The sequence below is a fragment of the Melozone crissalis genome, unplaced genomic scaffold (genome assembly GCF_028551555.1).
Source record: "Melozone crissalis strain CALT ecotype California unplaced genomic scaffold, PUWL_Pcris_2 ptg000004l_1, whole genome shotgun sequence".
NCBI lineage: Eukaryota > Metazoa > Chordata > Aves > Passeriformes > Passerellidae > Melozone > Melozone crissalis.
In genome coordinates, this window is record NW_026535782.1 from 26,973,952 (window position 1) to 26,994,665 (window position 20,714).

Below are 20,714 nucleotides of genomic sequence, written 5' to 3' on the forward strand. Positions count from 1 at the left end.
AGTGACAGTCTTTGGTCTTGCATTTCAGGAACGGTGGCAGTGTAATACCTTTCTTGGCAGGGAGAAGTGGAAAAAGAGGAGATGGATGGGGATGAGAAGGGAGCTAGGGCCAAAAAGAGTTTGAAAGGTCAGAATTGGCTACTTTTCTTTCTTTTACTTTATCTCTGCATCTTTCTCTTTCTGCAAGATCCCAGGGTTTAATGGATACAGAAGGGGAGAAGAACTTTCTTTCAAATTTCTTGTCAGCCTTTTTCTACTTCTCCGCAAAGTACCCCACTTTATCCTCAGTATGGATGAGATTGGGCATATGTCACTATTTTAGTGCCAAATCTGTGTTAAAATATTACTGTAAGAATGGGTATGGTCAGATATTCACTCAGATTTTAGTGGGGTGGACACTAACATTTTGAATTTCATAAAGTTGCTTTAATTTTATTTCTAAATCTGCATAAACAAGGGCAAGGATATAATTAAAGAACAATTTTAGAAGTATTGTAAAGAGATATTTGGAAGACAGTATTTATAGTAAAATATGTTTTAAGATTTGTGTAGAATTGCAGACTGTTCTGAGCCAGTGCTTTTTAATTTTTTTAATTTTTTTTAAAAGGCTTACTTTAAACATATTTTAGGAATGGGTAGATGAACTGGTGTTCTGTCTGTCCCAATAATTAATTTGATCTATATTTTATGTGAATACAGCCTTTTATACTTCCAGGGGAAAAAAAAGTGGAAGTGTTGGTGTTTAGCTTAGGTATACATTAGATTGCCCTGGTATAATTCTGTACAGCAGGAAGAAACAGATATAAATGCATAGCATTAATTTAATTGCTTTTAGTGTTATGATGACTATTTTGAAAGGCTTTGTGTAGCAAAGGTTTTATGCTCCTCTGATTATTTGCTTTAATTTTTTTGTCCCCCCTCTCTTGTGGTATTAGCTTTAAAAGGCCAAATTACTACTCTAAGTCAGAATAAATAACTTTCAATTTTCCATAGGAGCTGAAGTTAAAAGATGAAGAATGTGAAAGGCTTTCTAAAGTGCGAGATCAACTTGGACAGGAATTGGAAGAACTTACAGCTAGTCTGTTTGAGGTTTGTTGGAGTCTTCCATGTGATATACTTAAGGGAAGCTGAGCCAGATGTTTTATGTAGAACCAGTGTATTGTATGCTGAATTTTTCTGCAATAAGTGCATAAAAGGATTTGTGTCCTGAAGACTTGGGTGTGTGGAAGTAGAGGCTTAAGAGAAAGCAGCAGACTTTTCAGTTAGATTCGAGACACCGTATTGAGCTTGTCAATCTGCCTAGACACAAAATGAAGAAAATAAGGGAAATAAATCAGCTTATTTTTTGGCATAACTATTTTGAGACAGCTTCTCTGTCTGACAATAAGGCTATCTAGATAAGAGCTAAATTTGGGGTTGCCATGGTGACTAAACAAAAAAATAACCTCGTTCCAGATGAATGGAGGTAGCAAGTACATAACTTAACCATGCATTCAGCTTCTGAATTTTGGCTCTGGCAGCATGCTACACCCACAGGCTTCAAAAGAAGCATTACTGCTGAGTGATGCACCAGGATGAAACCTGGTTACCAAGTGAGAAGCCAGAACTTTCAGTGGGACCTTGCATTTGAGGAAAAGGCAGTAGTACCAGCAAAGATTGTGAGATTGTATTACACAGAAATAAAATGCTAAATCCATAACTTGAAGTAGGATCAGTTCTCATTTTATCTTAAGAATATATATAGGAATGCTTTGGGCCTAAATTGTGGTATCTTTAGCTGTCAGAATACATTTCATAATCCATGGATGATTTATACATTTACTGAATTGTAAGTATTGGCATCTTTCAGCATATGCATAAAGATACAACATTAGTTATGTTTTAGAAGCAGTGTTTAAGCCTACGATGTTGCATAAAAGTGCTATTAAACATTCACAAATCAAATTACAAAGTACATCCTGGTAGAGCAAAGTTACTTATAATATTAAGCAGTTCCTTTGTGTAAAAAAAGAAATAGAAGAGTGGAAGGGTATTTTATAGTAGAAATACTTGTGTGTGCTGGGGGGAGGAAACTGTTGGGCAGGTATTTTAACTGTGGAGGAATAAAAGGAAAATTATTGGCGACATTTTTTATTTATGACATTGCATTGCTTAGAACAGTGTGTCACTTTGTTAAAAATATATTTGAAATACAGTTTATTAGTAATAATAGTTTGAGTTTGAATTGTCCAGACTGTTATAGGCATGTTTCCCTAAGTTTTCTTTTGTGATTTCATTTCACTTAGAGGCTCTAACAAGACACAGTGGTGAGGTTTATTGATTTTTTGGCATTGGGCTCTGTAGTCCTTGAATTCATGTTTAATTTTGAGTCCCACTAATTTCAGCAGCCATATAAATGGATATGCTAGGGCTTAAATTGTTGCATCCCAGTGGAGGATTGAGACTTGTTTTGCACAGCTGGGTGCATATATTACATTATTACTCTGTAATAGCACAGTGACATGCTTTGCTTTCAAAGATCCATCACTGAGCAGAAACTGCATGGTCAATGTTAAATGTATTTGTACACATTGTATAAATGTGTATGTTCCCATTCTTGCATGTGTCTTGTTACATATGAGAATTTGACAAACCCATACTATACAACTGTGTTGTATGCTAGTGGGAGCCAGATCTTTTGGTATGACAATGTATGAACTTTTTTGTTTTATTTATATAGTGTCCAGATGTGCTAGGCGCTTTACAGATATGAAAAGGATCCTATCCCAAGTAATTTGGTTGCTGGCTCTGATATTTCCATTTTTGTGGCCTTCAGTAAGTACCACGTGAGAACAGTAATTTGATCATAGGCACAAATTGCTGGATCAGAGCCTAAACAAATACATTATACAGACAAAAGGCTTAGAGTTATGAGGTAAAAGGACATTGGAAAAACCCTCAGTCCTTTTATGCTTTATTGGCTTAGCCTTGTTTCTTTACTTGGATTGTTTTATTAGCGCTTTTTCCATTCTACTTAAAAAATGTTTATTAAATAATGAAGTGTTTTTATGCTGTTGTTTTGTCTTTTTGATTGATGGCAAGAATTTAGACTTCATAGTTGTTTGACTGGTTCCTTCATGCCAAAATTTACAGTTGTCTGAAACTGGTTATTGTGGCTACAACAAGGGAGAAGTTCTTTTGAATGTGCTACTGTGCCTATGTTGCTTTTGTTGCTACTGGTTGAGTCTTTCTCTTGGGGGTCAAGGAACTTGTCAGCCACCGGAGCGTGACTGGAGCCTGGTGTTCATGACAGGTATTGTTCCTGCTGGAGTGGGGTAGGTGGAGTTGTTGAATTTCTGAATTTGGGCTCTTGACCAAGGAGAACCTTAGTTGGCCAATGATGAATCAAAAATCACAGATTTGTAGGGATTTTTTTTTAAACGTAGCTATTTGGTTTCAGACTATTGCACATCTTAATAGTCACAAGTAGTCTTCATGAAGCAAAAGTATGTTATTAGTTGTTGGATTTTTCATAAATTTGTGTGAAGCATTTACACTAGCTAAACATCTTTTATAGGAAGCACACAAAATGGTTAAAGAAGCAAATGTCAAACAAGCTGCAGCAGAAAAACAGTTAAAAGAAGCACAAGGAAAGGTGAGTTTTTTCCCAGCTTGTTTGCTTTGTGTGTTCACATGGTTTTAAATCTGAAGTGTGAATCATAAAGCTATAGGTAGAGGATTACCTGTATGCATTTTTAGAATGTATACTCAATTGTTTTGTGTTGCTTGACATACTGTTAGCGAACACCCACGGACACGGTGTTTCAGTGTCATGTCAGCCAGCAAGGTGCATAGGAAGCCAGTGCTACTACAGTGTGCAATTGCCTGGGTATCTGTTAGTACTGTTGGAAGATGAAGTTTTGATTTGCAACGAGATAGTGGGGGGTGTTTTTAATTGATTTAACATATTTATAAACTAATCTATTTTTTGTTTGTTAATGACTTTATTGCCCCTTGCCCTGTGAAGATTGATGTCCTCCAGGCTGAAGTAGCAGCATTGAAAACACTAGTACTGTCTACTTCACCAACATCTCCAACTAAGGAATTCCAGTCTGGTGGAAGAACTGCTTTTAAGAAAGGCCATGCAAGGAACAAGAGTACAAGCAGTGCTATGGGTGGCAGTCATCAGGACCTTACCATGATGCAGCCAATTGTAAAAGACTGTAAAGAGGTAATGTACAAGGATCTTTCTCTTTTTGCTGATAAACTGGCTTTATTGTTTTGTTTTACTCACAATAAATAGAGTATATCTTAAATCTTCATTTAATGCTTATTATCTTAGAGATATTTTTCATTAATGAAAGAACTTTCCTTACATACCAATAGGAGGTGATTTTTCCAAGTCTGATTTACCTTTAAATCATTAAGGGAAGATGAGATAAGATTTCAAATACTGAAATTGCATTAAAAATTTTAACTGGTGATTTAAAACCCCTAAACAATAAACCAAACAATATAACTAAATGATAGGTCCTGGTGAACTTCATGAAATCCATCACTGAAAGTTCATAAACTTTCATAAAGGTTGTATAAACTGTCATAGAAAAGAGGAAGAGTTATTTTATAGATCAGTAGTGGGTGAAAGAGGCCAGGGAAAAGATGAAATCAGTCATTTATTAGAGAACAGGTGCTACGTCACTGGAATGCTGAGTCCTATCCGTTTTTGGGGTTTTTTGTGTGGATTGGAGTTTTTTTTGTTTGGTTGGTTTTTTTTGGCTGGTTTGTTTGCTTGTTTTTTAAATCTACTCACGTCACTGAAATTAGGGAAATAATGTGGCAGGGGGTTGGTACTTGGAATGGTAGTAGCAAAAATTGACCAAAGTGTGGAGAAGGAGCTTCTTTTATTGGATGGTTAGTAAAACAGCAGATGAAATCCTAAAATCAATAAATGAGAAATGAGGCATTTAGGAAAAAAATGCAAATAGCAAGCTTGCTCTTGGAAAAGAAAGCTCTTGGAAAGAGCTACATTGTGCTGGAAAAAAACCTAGTGTCCTTGTTGATCATTGTCTGAAAACCCCACCTCAGTGTTCAGTGATGATCAAAGGCGTACAGAGAGTTAAGAGTTTTTAGGAAAGGAATAAATAACAAAATATAGTATTGTACTGCTCTATAAACATGTAGTAAGACTGTTTCTGTACATGCAGCTATGATATATTCATCCCAGAAGGGACACTGAAAATAGCTCAAAGTGTAACATAGATGGCCAACCTGATGGAAAGATTTCTGTGTAGAGATACTTGAGGTAGAAGAAAAATCTCTGCAATCTCAGGTGACATGGAGAAGATGAATGATGAACACTTATTAATGAATTAATGAAAACTCTGGAACCTAAAAAGAAAATAATTTAGTCAGTACTTAATGAAATATTTTCATGAGGAAATAAGATTAAAAATACGTTCAAAAGTGTCATGGAAAGTGACAAAAAAAAGCCTCTCAAGATATATAGAAGATAGGTATGACATTTGGCTTGGAAAGCTTCTTTAGCTGCAGACTGCTAGAAGTTTTGAGACTGTCATAGAGTACACATCACTATCCTTCCCCTCAGATGTCTCTTCAGCCAGCTCTGTGGCTGCTGGCTATTGTCAGACAGGTGATATGCTGACTGGATCCTTACACTTCATTTTGCCATTAATTGCATTTGTATTGGGCACCATTTTACTATAGAAAAATTTTACTAGAAAGTTACTATGGAAATATTTTACTAGAAAATTAAGGCATCTTCTAGTTGATGTTTCATACTCAAAAAAAATCAGATTATTTACAACCTACTTGCCCACTTTCAGTGGTATCAAGGATTTTTCCTTACTAAAACTGAATCCTTGTTGCCCTTCAGAAAAGGGGAGAACTGGAATGGAATCTAATTACTTTGTAAGCATCACACTGAGGTCATGACTCAATGAAATTTTTTAGTGTTGGGCAAGAGCAAGAGACCAGAAAAATCTGTTTTGCCACAGTTTCTCATGGAGAGAAGGTGGTGATTGTGGAGCACATGCTGCAGAAGAACCAGCCTGCCTGATGCTTTTCTTTAGTTAATTCACCTTTTTGTTGGCTGCATAAGGAGACACTTCAAGGCTGCCTAAGGCTGCTCAAATTGGTGACTTTTTCTACCACTGACAGCCCAGGGAATCACTAAAAAGCACATTGGCTTTCCACCCACTGGGACTTGAGTATTTTTATTTCTCTTCTGAGTGAGAGTATTTAATGGAATGTAGAATGGGGTGAAAAAAGGCAAGAATACCTTTGGCATGATAGCTAGGACATTGTTCCAAGCAGGGGATACATGCCTTCCCAGCCTTTCCTGTTATCTGGTGCTTTGGCATTTTGTTTACTGGCTTTATTTGTGGCTGCTCTAAGGTAAATTTTTTGCATTTCTTGGAGTTTGGGTCTGGAACCCTAGTTCAGTCCCCTTCTTGCTTGTTCATGCCACTGAGTTGTTACTTTTTGGATCTTATTCTTCTGATTCTGAGCGACTTGACTTCTAAGGGGGTCAAGGGTACCCTTGCTCAGGGCTGTGTATTGGCCCTGAGCCAATAGATTTGGACCCTTCTGCAGAGTCTACCACCTAGAGCTTTGAGTTGTGGGATGGAGCTGGGTGTAAATATGGTCAGCTCTCAGATTTCTTTGTGGAATGTAGACAGAGCCACGAGAGTCACTGTCCACCCTTAATTGCAGTGGGGCTAGAAAGCTGCCAACATCCCAGAGAAATATTTCCTAGTATGTGGTAGTAAGCTCTAGATAAATAAACATGTCTGATAAATTTCAGTATTAAAAAGATTGAAATGAGCTGCACAGATCTCAAGCAGACAGGTATCTGCCTCACCAGAAATGTTGATAAATGCATCACAGTTTTTCAAAGAGCTGAGATATTTTGCTGATGTCATTTTTACTGTAATGAAAGCATAAAAAAAATTAACTGGAATTGTTATTACATTTGATTGTATATTTAATTTCAGATAATCAAAACTGGGATCTAGTGAAAGCATATATAAAGGCAGGGAGGAGATACACACATATCACACATTGTAGATTGAAAATTAAGATCATCAGGCTGTGGTCACTGAACAATTCTTCTCAAGGCAGCTTCTTATAAACTGTTGGTTTAGGTAAAATTGAGTAAATATAGAAAATAAGCAAGTTGATAAGAAATGCATCTTAATTTTTAGAATTCTAGAGTACAAGTAAAAAAGGGATATTTTTCTGCTGGTATCTCTTGATTGTATTAATTTTAAAGCCAGACCTGAGATGGGTTTAAGTTATGGGAAATGTTCCTTTGGGGAGCAAGTTACACCTATTGAATTGCACTTGTACCACGAAGTTGGTGGCTTAGCAACCAGAACAATTATGGATTAGCTTAATTAAGATAGTTGTTCCTGATTGTACCTGAGCATAATGCAAGTGGCTCTAATGAAAAACAAAATTTCCAGTTTAATTTTTGTAAGCTATTTTTCAAGGAAATAAAAGAAAAAAGTTTAACCAAAAACCCCTGCAAATGATGAAAAGAACTCCCCAAAGCATATATGTAAGAGAATGGCAAAGTACTGAGAGCTCTGGAGGGGTGATGCAGGGGGAATGAAAAAGAGACTGAGGTTGGTTCAAAGCACCATACTGTTCTTTTAAATAGGATTAAAAATCAACTTTTAGTATGTGCTATTTCCCCATTTCGCTATCTTATCTGTCTTTTCTTTAATTGTACAAAATTTTAGATTCACATCCTGGCTTGTCTTTCTCCTGCAGTGTACATCCATTCAATAGTTTTAGTTTTAGGAGTATAGCCTGCTGTAGTTGAGCAGACTGAAGGTGCTGAAGCAGAATGTCCAAACCAGTCTGGGGCTGGTGCTGCACATCCCTTTGGGACTGGAGTTGGTTTCATATGTTGGATTAGGAGCACGTGTCAGAAGCACTCACCCCCACTCTGCTTGGAGCCCATGAAAGGTCTTTTCCCAAGTAACCCTAAAGCAGATGATGTGCTCTGGGAGCACCTCAGTGTGCTCGAGCTGTTAGTGGATAGCAAACCTGTGGGACAGACTGCCCCATAATGCAAACAGATTTTTAAGAACAACTTAGTACCCATCTCTGGAGCACCACACTGGGTAGGTGCCATCCCGCAGCTAGCTGATCTCAGCCTCGAGATGACAAAACAGGGTGTTTTCAAAGAAGATACAATTATCTTTTCCTAGCACAGAATACAGTTCTTCTGAGCATGATTTAATAGGTAATTTTAGCATTTCCTCTTTGCCTAGAGGAGCTGTTGGGGGAGCGGGCTCAGAAATCATTCCCAGCAACCATCATTGCCTTTCTGTTGTAGGGAGGTGTAGGAGAGAGTTTTAGCATAAAGAGGACAAGTGAAGAATAACAATGTACTTTTAACTGAGTTGAACTTTGACTTCCTCTTTTCTTAGGATATTCAGTGTGTTAGTCTGTTTTCTTTTAGTGTTTGGATAGCAGCAAATTGGAGTCAGAAGCAGCATGAACATGTAAGATTGCAGTTGTTTTCTTTGAATTTCTCTGCTTTTCTTAACTTACATAAATGGAGGTGAACTAAAGTACTTAAGGAAAATGTATGAAGATGGAAACTGCTTTCTGGCTTTTCCTAAGTATTTCAAAGCTGTCTGTAAGCTTAGGAAATGGGGGAAAGGTCATTAGCTTGTAGTGGTAGTGTGCAGTGGTAACCAGTTAATGCATTATCTCTGCGTATTGAAAATCATATGTTTTGATTTACTTGAATTTACAGGCCTAGGAAAGTGGATTGAAGAAGGTACTCGTAGCTGAACCATGATAGCATTCTTTCAATTTACACATCACATTCTTTCAATTTTTCCATTACAATAGAAAGCATTTTGATGCTTATTATTTACCTGTGGATGTTTGCAAATGATCAACACTAGTGTGATAATTACGTTACTAAAATATGTGAATTTTTGTGTGTTCTAGGCTGACCTGTCTCTGTACAATGACTTCAGGTCTTGGAAGGATGAGCCTACTATGGACAGAACATGTCCTTTCTTGGACAAAATTTATCGGGAAGATATTTTTCCATGTTTAACTTTCTCCAAAAGTGAGGTAATGGAAATGGTCAAAATGTGCTCACTGATATCTTCCCCTTAAATATGTTACATGGAACCAAAAGACTATTATATTGTTTTCAATTTGAAGTTTAACCATTTTTGTTTCATTAGTCTGTGACAATTTACAGTGAAGTCCTAAAGTTTGACCATTTTTTTTTCTTCACTATTCTATTCCATTTGTGCTCTTCCAGATATAGCCTTTTTATGTCTACTTCTTCAAATGTTATGCCTGTCTGTTGGAATCTGATCTTTGTTGGAATGGATGGAAGTTTGCTTCCTGATACTTCAAATAGAGTGTAAAAATTGTATTCTATGTCTTGTTTATATAGGAGGCAGTAGACACAAAGATACTTAATTTTGTGGACTGATCTTCTCTCATATCAGTCAAAGCAGACTGCAAGCGTAGTCTGGGCCTTTTCTTGAAGAGAGGTTTGAGTTACAAGAATTAGGCTTAGGGATTTAAAATTCAACAGGGGAAGTTGGTGAATATGGTTTTAAAGGAATCAAATTAGGAGGCTTTTTTCCTTGTGTTATTCCCACACACTCACCCATACAGAGGAAATACTGGAGTTTCACCTATCCTGGGAATAACATGGAACTGATTGCAGATCCAACTGCTTTACTGAGTTTTTGTCCTTAAGCACCATTTATAGGCTGTGCTTGTAGTACCTGTCAGTAGGAAAAGGGAGCATATTCGTAGGTCTTTATTAAAATCAGAACAAGACATTTTAAAGTCCTAAGTATTGATATTCTTTCCCAATAAAATTAAACACCTCACATAGAAAACCCTACATTTTCTTCATAATGTTCATGTGTTGTTTTCAGGGGATGTTATGTTCTTTTCCCATGCTTTTCATCTACTGTTTCTTGCTGGTGTAAGCACATGCAGTCTTTTAGTCAATTGTATACCAGTTTGTTATGGTTGGTGTACAGCATCATATGAACCTCTCCCACTAAAAATTTACTTGGTTACTATGGGAATTAAATTGCTTCTGCAGTATATGTAAGTAGGCCATCCTGTTGTCTTTTGCAGCAACTTAATTTTGGAATGTGTTCTTCATTGGTAATATAAGTACTGTAGATTTGTATTGCCTTTTAAGGGAAGAATGAGGCTTCTAGCACTTGTCAGTTACACCATTTATTGTTTCCAAAAGCTGTGTGTAGTGACCAACTTCTGTTTTACTTGGCTATTGATGCTAGTGTGCAGTTAAACCAAGCAGTAAATTACACATGTATTGTGTTTTTGAATAATTGAAAGTGCAGCTGTGTGAATGGTTGAAGTATTACATTAACTCTCAGTAGCCTCTTGTGTGTACGTGTAGTGTTCTGCTTTTGGCAGAAAGAGTATTTCATATGAACTACTTTAATAGTAACATTCTGGTCTTAAAATAATTAAAGTGCACTAGAAAAAAATACCTTAATTACTTAGTAGGAAAGAACCTTGGCACAAAATTATTTCATTAGTAATGTAAGTTGCAACTTTTTTTAAATCAAGTAATGGCTATTACTTGAAACAGTGGTCTTGGACAAATGTTCAGTCCAACCAAGCAAAATGGTCACATTTCCAGTGTCTTATGATTGCTTGTAAGGAGTGAACATAAAAAAACCTGAGCAAAGTTTAAGTAGGCTAGTGTTTGAAAGTTGCAACTGGCTTTTCTATATATTGTTCAGTCTTACTTCTTTGAACACCTTGCTAGACCTATCTTCAGCTGAAAACAGTGACATAACATTTCCTTGTTTTATTTAAGATAAAGATGTATGGAGCATAATTTTGTATTTTTCATAGAGCACAATAAAATCAGACCATTTTTTAAAAATAAAATTTGTGTGATATTCAGTCTCTGACAAGAGCACAGCATATATAAATATGTGTGCTATTTGGGTGTATGAGGAAAGGCTGAAATACAGTTAGTGTTTTACTACATTCCTGGCTGCAAAGGAAGTTAGGTTGCCTCAGGGAAGGCAGGGTTATTTGTAGGGCAGAATTTAAACATGAGCCTGGAAATGGGACCTCTTGCTCATGGTAAAAGCGAAATCTTATTTGTAATAGAATTTTTGTTTGGTGGGTTGATTTTTTTTTTTCTCCCCTGTGTTCTTAACTTTCCAGAATAAGAAATATGTCACTGCTTTGAGGCAATGGATGAAGCAGAGCTGTTTTTAACTGCTTTCTAAATTTCTCTTGCAGTTGGCCTCAGCTGTTCTGGAAGCTGTTGAAAACAACACTCTGAGCATTGAACCTGTTGGCTTGCAACCTGTTCGATTCGTGAAAGCTTCTGCAGTTGAATGTGGGGGACCAAAGTATGTTGAGCTGACACAGGGAGATACTCTTGACTCATTTGAGTTCTCTTGGCTTGAGAAAACTGCTATCAACTGATTACCTCAGTCAAATTTGTGTATCTTAAATTTAATTCCCTAAAAATCTAGGACTTCAAAATTGTTGTTACAAATTTTGGGGGAAAGTAAGCAACTAATAAATGAAACTTTAAAAAAATCCCCTAATATAGAACAAACCTTATCATCTGGGGAGAGCTTGACTTTTACTTGTTTTGATGCATTGACCCTGAAAGTAACATTCACCTCTTTGGAGAAGGGCATTCTGACACTTAAACCAGATGGCTTTGAGCTGGGGGCTCTCAGCTGGAAAGCATCATGAAAGGAATAGGTATTGAAATAGTACAGGCTGGGTTTATGACATCTGGAGTACTTGTGGCATAAAAAATTCAGGACATACGTAGGACACTAACAAAGGTAGCTGAAATATTTGAGAAATATAGAGAGAGTTGATCCTCTGAATTTGAGCAGGAGGAGTGTAAGTGGGAATGAAGATGGGTGAGAGCTGAAATCTAAAATACTTAGGAAGTATGCTTGAATGACAGGAAGGAAGGTTATTTTAGAAATTCTGGAATGGTCCTAGAGAAATGTGAAGCAAGACTTGTCAGGTGCTGATACAAACATTGAAATTGGGTAGGAGGGACTTGCCTGAGGCACTGAGGCTTTGATTATGTGGAGAAGGAAAGGGGTTGTAGGATGCCTTAGTGGATGTTTGGAGTAAGAAAGCAAGGTCAGTTTAGATATTAATCTGAAGCCTTCCAAATCTTGAGAAAGACTTGACCATTCTGTTGGAAGTATTTTGGACAAGTTGACAATTTACTGTGTAATATTTGATTTGAGAGAGCTCAATTTTATAATAGAAACCTTTCATAAGAATGTTTTCATCTGACTCTTAAGATTTCTTTCTTTCTTATTGCCATTGCTTTTTAATTGTTTTTCCTCTGACTGTAAGAGAAACTACAACTGACGCATCTCAAAATTATTTATTTTCTCTTTAAAGAAGCTGTATAAAATGAAAATTTGTTTTGTGTCTTTTATGACTTAGTCTTTGATCCCTTCTAGTCTGCAAAGTTCAACCATTCAAATTTTTTTCAACTTCCTCCTGTCACTAGAACACACTCATCAGAAGGGCCTACACCAGTAATGGAGCTAGTCAAGGAGTAGGGAATTCCTATCCAAGATCTGCCACTGTAATCTGTGTTCCATGAAAGCAGTAGAGAACCTGGAAACAGTCAGAAACCACTGAAACAAATCACGTGTCATCAGAAAACAACTGACAAATGGATTTGAAATCATTGTGGTTCAAGCAACTTTGCCACATCTTGATGTGATGAAATACTTAACCCAGATGGGAGACTCAACTGCATCATTCAGAAATTTCTGGAGATTTTTAACTTGTTTTCTCCAGTGTAGGATAACTTTTAAATCAGAACTTAGAAAATCCTTATATATTTGGCACGATAGAGATTCATGTTTTGGGATGACAATGCACAAGTTGTAATTTACTTATTTTACATATACCAAAAGGTCAGGCAAATTCTTCTCTCCCTTTTCCAACTCTTCTGTACCAACAAAAACTTCTGTGCTGCTGCTTGTAGATAAGTAATAGGTAAGGAATCTGTGGTATTTAAGTGTAATTTTACAGTAGTTGTGCTTTGCCTTATATGTTATTACTGGCACTGAACGGGAAACAGGAATCATCATAGCAGTTTCATGTTTTTATTTTTATATGGTGCAAAATGCTTTTTTAATTGAAACTATCAGCTTAAATGGGTGACTTAATATAGAAAAACTGAAAAAAATAACAAAAGCTAGAGTAATGTTTTTAAAGAAGTCATTTTGTTGCACCTTTGCATTTTGTTGTACATTTGTGTGGAGGTAAAAAGATGCATAAAATAGTGAGTAACAGCCCAAATAGCATAGTGAGGGGTGGAGGACAGAAAGCTGTGATAGTAGTACAGAAAGGTTCTGAATACACAGAAGTTAGTGAATGGTAACTGTGATGGTGTGTAGGGAGTGCTGCTGTAACAAAAGGCAGCTGGGTTTCCCCAGAAGATTCACATCATTGTGCCCAAGGGGAACAAAGTGCTGAGCTGTGTGTGCTGTACAGCACAGAACTGAGTCACCAGCAGGAGCCCTCAGCTTTCACTGCTGTCATGGAAGACAACACAGAGAAGGCAATTATGTAACCAGGAGAAAAAAGGAGTTTTATTTTCCTAGCACTGAAAGTTTGTCTTCTGACAAAAGCTAGACTGAAATTGTGATCCAGCTTGCTTCAGCTACTTTAGGATTTCTTGTATCAATGAACTGATGTTAGTCCTCATAAATTGCTATGAAAAATTGTATACACACTTCCATTTTCTCCTGTTTTACATGGTTTTGTGGACCAGTTGCACCAGTTGCAGGCAATTTAAAAAAGCCTATGAGCCACTATTCAGAACCACAGAAGCTTAGTAATTTTTGTTTCACTTTTGAAAGGCAGCTTGTTCTTAGACTCCCCAGTTTCATGAGGTAGAAATGGGAGAAAGAAGAGCCAGCAGCTTTTAAAATTAATGAAACAGTGGTTGCCATGACAACCCAATTCATCTGAGAGGCTGTAATACAGACATTCAGAATAAATCAAATTCTTCTCATCTTTAAAAATTCATTGGTTTCCTAACTTGTTTCTTTTTGGGGAAGAGTTTGTGGTGACTAATGACCTTTTCTGAATACTGCATAGTTGCAATACACCAGAAGCAAATTTAATTATTTTACTCTCACTTTTTGTAATGGTAACAGAAAGAATTACTACCAGACAGCCCATTTTCCTTTGTCCCAGAAGATTTTATACTCTGAATGTAAAATATGATTTCAGTTTGGGCATAAATGCAAAACTGGATTTAAAATGCATCTCAGAGAATTGTCTGCTCTTCTTTGAGGCTGATTTTTTTTTTTTAGGATGAAATACAATATCAAGCATAACTTTGAAAAAATCTGTTCAACTGTTGGCATCAACTGATACTTTTAAAAATGTTTATTTGACATATCAAGAGTTAATTAAAGAAATCCCACTGTGCCAGAGTTGTCAAGCCAATTTAAATTAGTGAATATGGAAGTGCTTTCCCAGAGCTGAAGAAAGTTTTAGAATTCAAGAAAAGCATCATAATGCACCAATATTGAAATGAAATTAGACCTTGTGGGACTGAAATAATTGACAACATAATGTAATAATTGCAGCTTGTAAAATGAAGTAGACACTCATCTATCTGTGCCAATATGAAGCAGTTACATTGGCACCATAAACACATGCATGTGTTTAGACATTAATGTCAGATTGGTTTATTTAATCATGTGACCTTTATATTTGTAGGAAATGTGCTCTCAGTGGACAAAGTAAGTCATGCAAGCATAGAATCAAATTAGGAGATTCAAGCAGTTATTACTACATTTCTCCTTTCTGTCGTTACAGGGTAAGTAGATTTACAATTTTTTAATTTTATATAGTAGTTATTTAACTATTTTTCCATGCCTCTATACAAAATTACATTAACCACCATTATTTTTATGAGTTTAGATCACTTCTGTGTGTAACTTCTTTACATATATTCGATACATCCAGCAAGGACTGTTGAAGCAGCAAGATGGTGAGTATAAAAAATTATATTTGACCTATATGAAGAGACATTTATATAATGCCTGTTCCTAAAAGTTGCTCTCTGTGTAACAGAGTTGCAATCTATGACATTACAGGTTATCAGTTAGTCACAGTTGTAATTTTCAGTTAGTCACAGTTGTAATTTTGAGAATATGTTGATATTTCACTCTCCAATAAAGTTCTTTTTTAAAACAGCAAATTATAATACATTGATTTTTGGTTCATTTAAAAACCCCTTATGCAGTAAGCAATGTTAAAATAAAATCTAACTAGGGGAGTTAGTCACAGTTTTTCCACACAGTGGTCAAAAATCAAATTCCTGTCACAAAATGTGGAGGTATTTTCAGTGCAAAAAACTTCAGTTTGGTTTGATCTGGACCATTTTTTCTTTAGCTTGGTGTCTTAGTATGTCTTCTGGTATTGTGCAGTGGCAGTTAAGGCAGCTGTTCTTGTCAGACTGTTTTTTCAGGGGGAACTGGCAAGAAAGGCAATATTTTGGGTGAAATTGCAAAATGTAAACAGGTAACCTTTTATATATACAGAAAACCTGTAATCATTCATCTGAGTGCAGGTGAGAATTGAGGTCATTGCAGTGGCATGGCCAAATCCTGATTAGGTCTCTGGTTATAAATGTAAGGCTTGATCACCCTCCGCCCCAAAAGAGAAATGTGATTTTTGCTGCCATTGCCTCAGGCTGTGGCTTGGGGGGGTTCCCTACCTCTGTTACCCAGTTGCTTTGGTCGTGTCAGAACATCATATCCAACAACTGCTTATTTAAACTGTTTCTGCACAGTAATTCAGAAATTTGCTTAGCTGGGCTATGTGGTTCTGATCTGTCCATATGAAGAAAGACGTTTGTGAAAACATACTCAGTACACCTAGTTACTTGATTCTGGAATTCAGAAATATATTGCATGTTGGAGGCAGAACTTTGCCTTCATTTTCAAGACCATTTTACCTGTGTTTAAACTGCACACAGTTGATTCAATTGTATTTCCTGTCCAGGTCAAAGAATATTGCTGAACAGCTTTCAGTCCAAATTTTTTTGAAACGGGTCATATCACTCAGGCTTCCAGAAGCACTGAGCACAGATAGTGGAAAAAGTGTCATTAGCCCCATGTCAATAGTAAATGAAAATATTTGCTTTCACTGTGAAAATGTAAATTTTTTTTTAGCTCAGTTGCATTTTTGGAAGTAAAGTAAACCAGTTAACATTGTAATATTTATGGATGTCTGTGCATTTCATTATTCCAGTTTTCAAGTGTCTGTGGATTTCCTCCATCAAGAATTTGGCTAGAATTAGCCCTGCTTTCCTACCTCACCTATAGTCATCTCTTCCTGATGTTTCCAAATTTCAAGAGCTCAGGATTTTAGCTACACCCAAATATTTCTAACCTGAAGTACTCCTGAGGTGATAGATAGACTTAATTACAAAAAATAATGCTGTTAATTTTCGATGTTAAAGGGTCATGGAATTCACCAGAAATTCAGCTATTTACTATACTTAATTATGTTTAATAAAACCTTCAGATGGTGATAATTTTTACTAATTTACTAGCATCACTGAACATCTTGAAAATGTGTTATTTAAGTTTTAATATGGTTTGTAGTCAAAAGGCTGTTACTTTGACCAAAAGGACTTGTGAAGTTTCAACTAAAAAATATTTACTTTGCTATTGAGATTAAAAAACCCTAAATTAATGGGTTTTTTACATCATATAAGGAAATATTTTCAACATTATCAGACTGATTTATTCTTCCCAAGAAGATTCTAAACAAAACCCCAAAGTTTGTTGTTTCAGCTCAGTTATCATCTTTACCACTAGAACATAGCATTTGCATTTCTAACTTTATGTAAGGATTTCAACAATACATTCGCAAGAATGTAGGCACTCATCATAATTGTCTGTATAATGTGCTGCATACATTTCTACTAATGCACTATATAATTTTTAAGACAGAAGTCACTTATGCAAAAGTGTTTTTGAACTATTGTAGGGAAGACCTTGTGCTTGTTGTTCAGGTTTATGATATTTGTAGACATTCTACATCACGCTCTTGACTGCATGGAAATTTTGTCTTGAATAATTATTTACCCCATGATTTTGATTTGTATTGCTGTGACAACTAGAAGCTTAGGCTATGAATTAGGCTTATCACATTTAGAAAGATACAGATGAGATAAGAAAAAAGCGTTTTTCCTACCCAATTTATTGTTGCTAGTAGATTACTATAGGAAAAAAGGGAGCAAGAAGGATTATAAAAGGTAAAATTGCAGATTCTTTGAAACAATTCTTATTCAGTGAGCTCTACTTTTTTCTTTTTGTAGTCATTTAGTTTCACAGAAAATGAGTCAAGGGGCAGGGAAGCTTAAATAAGAAGCTGCAATTAATTGAAGCTGACAAGATATAGTTCTGTTCTCCATTTTAAAGATAACTAAAATGTGAGGAATTTTTCATAGGACTCTCATTTACAATGTTTAGAATATGTGCTTGAACAAATTTTGTCATAACCGAATACAATTTGCCTTTACACATACTAATGTTGGTTTTACCAGATGTTTGTTATGAAGTTCCCTGTAATTTATGTAGAGTAAGGCAGCCTGAATACATCAGTTGAAATAAAACGTGAATTTGGTATATTTAATAATATTTCTGTCTTTTTTAGTGGATCAGATGTTCTGGGAAGTTATGCAGCTGAGACGAGAGATGTCACTAGCAAAACTTGGCTATTACAAGGAAGAGCTCTAAAACTTTTTACTCTTGCGCGTGCATGAACTTCATTGAATATACATAACTAAAATTGCTGAACCTCTTTTTGTCACTTGATATTTATTTCCACAAAGTGGGTCCAAGATCTTTTTCCATTTGCAGATGGCACTAAGAAGTACTGTGATTGTTTTAAACTGACCTATGCTGTATATGCGTACATATAATACTTAGTTGAACAAATGTGGTAAGCACTTGCAGGTGTATTAGTGATTGTAATTTACATTTAAAAACAAATCTTCTGATTAAAGTGTTAATCTGAAACAATCTCTGTCTTCTGTTCTTTGTGATGTAGAATGTGAACCTCCCCAGTAGGACACTCCAAAATATTTGCTCTTCATAAAATCACCTTTATAAATGCCTGGTATTTTCTTCATTGTAGTGTTTAGTAGCTCTCTATGCATGTATGCCATTACAGTTAACAGACAGCTGGGAGAACATGGAATTGTTTGAAGTGCTGCTTTCCTATACTTGCAATTTTTAAAAATATGTATGTAGGAAGAGAAACATAGTGAAGAGTCACAGCACAATAAACCTGAGTATCTTCTCTTTAGGGAAGGGTGCTTCTCAAATATGAAGGAACAATAAAATAATCTTGTTTGCTTTTTGGTTAGAAATCTATTTTTACCCATATGTGACTGCTAAAAACTTTTTATTTCCTTCTAATTTTCTTTCACTAGAATTTTTTCATTCCTTTAAGTTAGCTTTTTTCCCCCCAGTCTTCTGGGATTTCCAGTTTTCAATGTCTTATACATAATTTCCCCCATAGTTGTTCTTGAAACTCAGAAATTTCCATTATGTGGTTTCTTTAGCATGCTGATGATAATTTCCATATAATGTTACAATTTGTGTGTGGGAAAAAAATGGTGTCAGAGAACCCCCAAAAAGGATCCTGCCTTCTTAAGAGATGCTTTTTCTGTTGGAAGTGTTTCTTTGGCACTTGAAGTGGTCATTTGGTCATTTTTTTCCTGGCCATTGTCTCAGCTGAAAGCAGACAGTTATGATGTTACAAGGAACATGGTTGTGGGTATGAACGGGACTTGCCTTTTTGGAAAAACATTGGATCTCAGTCCTGGCAACTATTTATCAGTTGCACACAAGATTAAAACTTTGACAGGTAAACTGACTAGAAGGTGAGCTTTATACAGTTTTTTTCTCTAACAAGAATCGTCTCAGTGGATCTCTTTGGTGTTGAACAAAACCAACACTGTTTGTCATTGTCTTGCTGCAATGTTCTCTGCTTTAATAAGAGTCAATAGAATGGGCAGTGAAATTTAATACAATGCTTGTGTTGCTTGTATATACATGAAAACACTTTGCAAGTGTTGGCTTTGACCAGACATTTCAATGCTAAGATAAAAACAAACAACTGAACCTAGATATTATTAGTAATGGAGTATGTAGGTCCAACCTGGGCAATTTTAGTACTGAGGGAATACTCGCATCACTGCCTACTACTTGCTGTTGTAGAAACCTGGAATAATTCTACCAGCAGTTGTTAAAGGATTGTTTATCCATTCAATAATGCTAAGGAAGTCTGGCTTTACTCAGTCTTAGAAAGCAAGCTTTGTTTATTGGTATTAATTTTTTATGTTAGGCTCATAAATGCTTCCTAAATGCTTGTTAATCCTTAGTTTAGATAATGAGATAGAATGGGTTCCATCATTAGCGAACAGTAGGCAAATGGTAGCCAGTAGCTACCATTTGGACTTACTATAAAACAAAATCCTGTTGCATAGTTAAGCAGAGAGAAGGGGCCTTTTTATACATGTTGGTATCTAAAATGTACTATGCTGAGGTGGTTTTCTTGTACAAAGGTGTACCCCATGTAGTGCATCTCAGTAGTAATGACTGACTCAATTACATCAACATCTTGTAAATGCTGACTGACTTCTGTCTTCATGTCCTAATCCAAAATTATTTTCTATATTTTTCACATGAGCAGTTTATCATGAGAAGCCTGTGTCACTGTGAGTGCCTGGGGCTTGTAAAAATTGGACAACTATTTGTGTAATGAATATAATTACTTCCAAAAATGTCATAATGTCAGACTTCATTGGAACAACTGTTCATAAACAAATGCCTTTTTTTGATGTCTGCTCAAAACACTTGAGTATTTCACTCCTGTTTGCTTAATGGTGACAGAATGGGCAGTTTTCAGTGTTTAAAGATGAACTAAGAGAAAGTGTAGTAGAGTTTGCTGCTAGCCTTAAAAGAGCTTTGTTCCGTGTTCTGCTTTCCCATATGTTTTCCAGTGTTACCTTAGACAAACAGGCTAATGTGTGATTTAGTTTTTTTTATAATAGTAACTGCATAGAAGTTCTACTTCCCTACCAGTGATGGCTTTGCTCTTGCATTTTTGATTACTATCGCTTCTATTGGCAGTACTAATTACATGACCTATGTGAAAGTACAAAGACAAGATAAGTAATTTTTATTGCTGCATTTTTTGCGCATGTGTAATTAGTACTGGGACCAAAGGTCCTTAAAACGAGAACATTAGACTTACTGACAGGCTAGAACCCATATCATCTTGCCTCAAAAGCCTTGTTAGATTCTCCTTTTTTGTAGTTTAAGTCCTTTACATAAAGCCTAAGTATAACCCTGAATCTAGTTACAGGGGAATGAAATCAGCTGAGACAGAGTCATTGAAATCCCTGACAAAATCATGACGTATTCCTTGGCATATTCATAATCATCTGGAGGAGACTACATTTGTCCCAGTGGGAGCTCTTCAAGTAGTAGGAAAGCAAAACACTTCTACTGGCTTTTCATGGATGTGGTGGGAGAAAATGAGGCCTTGCAGCAGTTCTTTGAAGGTAAGACTAGTTTCAAGAGAAGCCTTAACAATTTTTAGTGTCAGCAAAACCAGTAATT

The 20,714-nt window shown here is 36.1% G+C and overlaps 2 protein-coding genes across 4 annotated transcripts in view; both read left to right on the forward strand.

Annotated features, from left to right (window-relative positions):
* The window catches only part of RAB3IP (RAB3A interacting protein), a 32,824-nt gene extending 14,720 nt beyond the window's left edge, over nucleotides 1–18,104 (forward strand). For 2 of the 3 annotated variants that reach the window (XM_054277138.1, XM_054277146.1), the window contains exons 4-11: nucleotides 994–1,089; nucleotides 3,557–3,634; nucleotides 4,007–4,210; nucleotides 8,971–9,099; nucleotides 11,290–11,402; nucleotides 14,785–14,884; nucleotides 14,989–15,058; nucleotides 17,737–18,104. In XM_054277138.1, the coding sequence (XP_054133113.1) occupies nucleotides 994–1,089; nucleotides 3,557–3,634; nucleotides 4,007–4,210; nucleotides 8,971–9,099; nucleotides 11,290–11,402; nucleotides 14,785–14,884; nucleotides 14,989–15,058; nucleotides 17,737–17,819 (873 nt within the window). In that variant the 3' untranslated portion in view covers nucleotides 17,820–18,104. The remainder of the gene's footprint in view (nucleotides 1–993; nucleotides 1,090–3,556; nucleotides 3,635–4,006; nucleotides 4,211–8,970; nucleotides 9,100–11,289; nucleotides 11,403–14,784; nucleotides 14,885–14,988; nucleotides 15,059–17,736) is intronic. The other variant, XM_054277154.1, reaches the window with a different exon arrangement.
* Nucleotides 18,105–20,389: 2,285 nt separating this feature from the next.
* MYRFL (myelin regulatory factor like) overlaps nucleotides 20,390–20,714 on the forward strand; it is a 39,176-nt gene continuing 38,851 nt past the window's right edge. Inside the window, exon 1 of the mRNA XM_054276420.1 lies at nucleotides 20,390–20,656. Coding sequence (XP_054132395.1) covers nucleotides 20,611–20,656 — 46 coding nt within the window. The 5' untranslated portion in view covers nucleotides 20,390–20,610. The remainder of the gene's footprint in view (nucleotides 20,657–20,714) is intronic.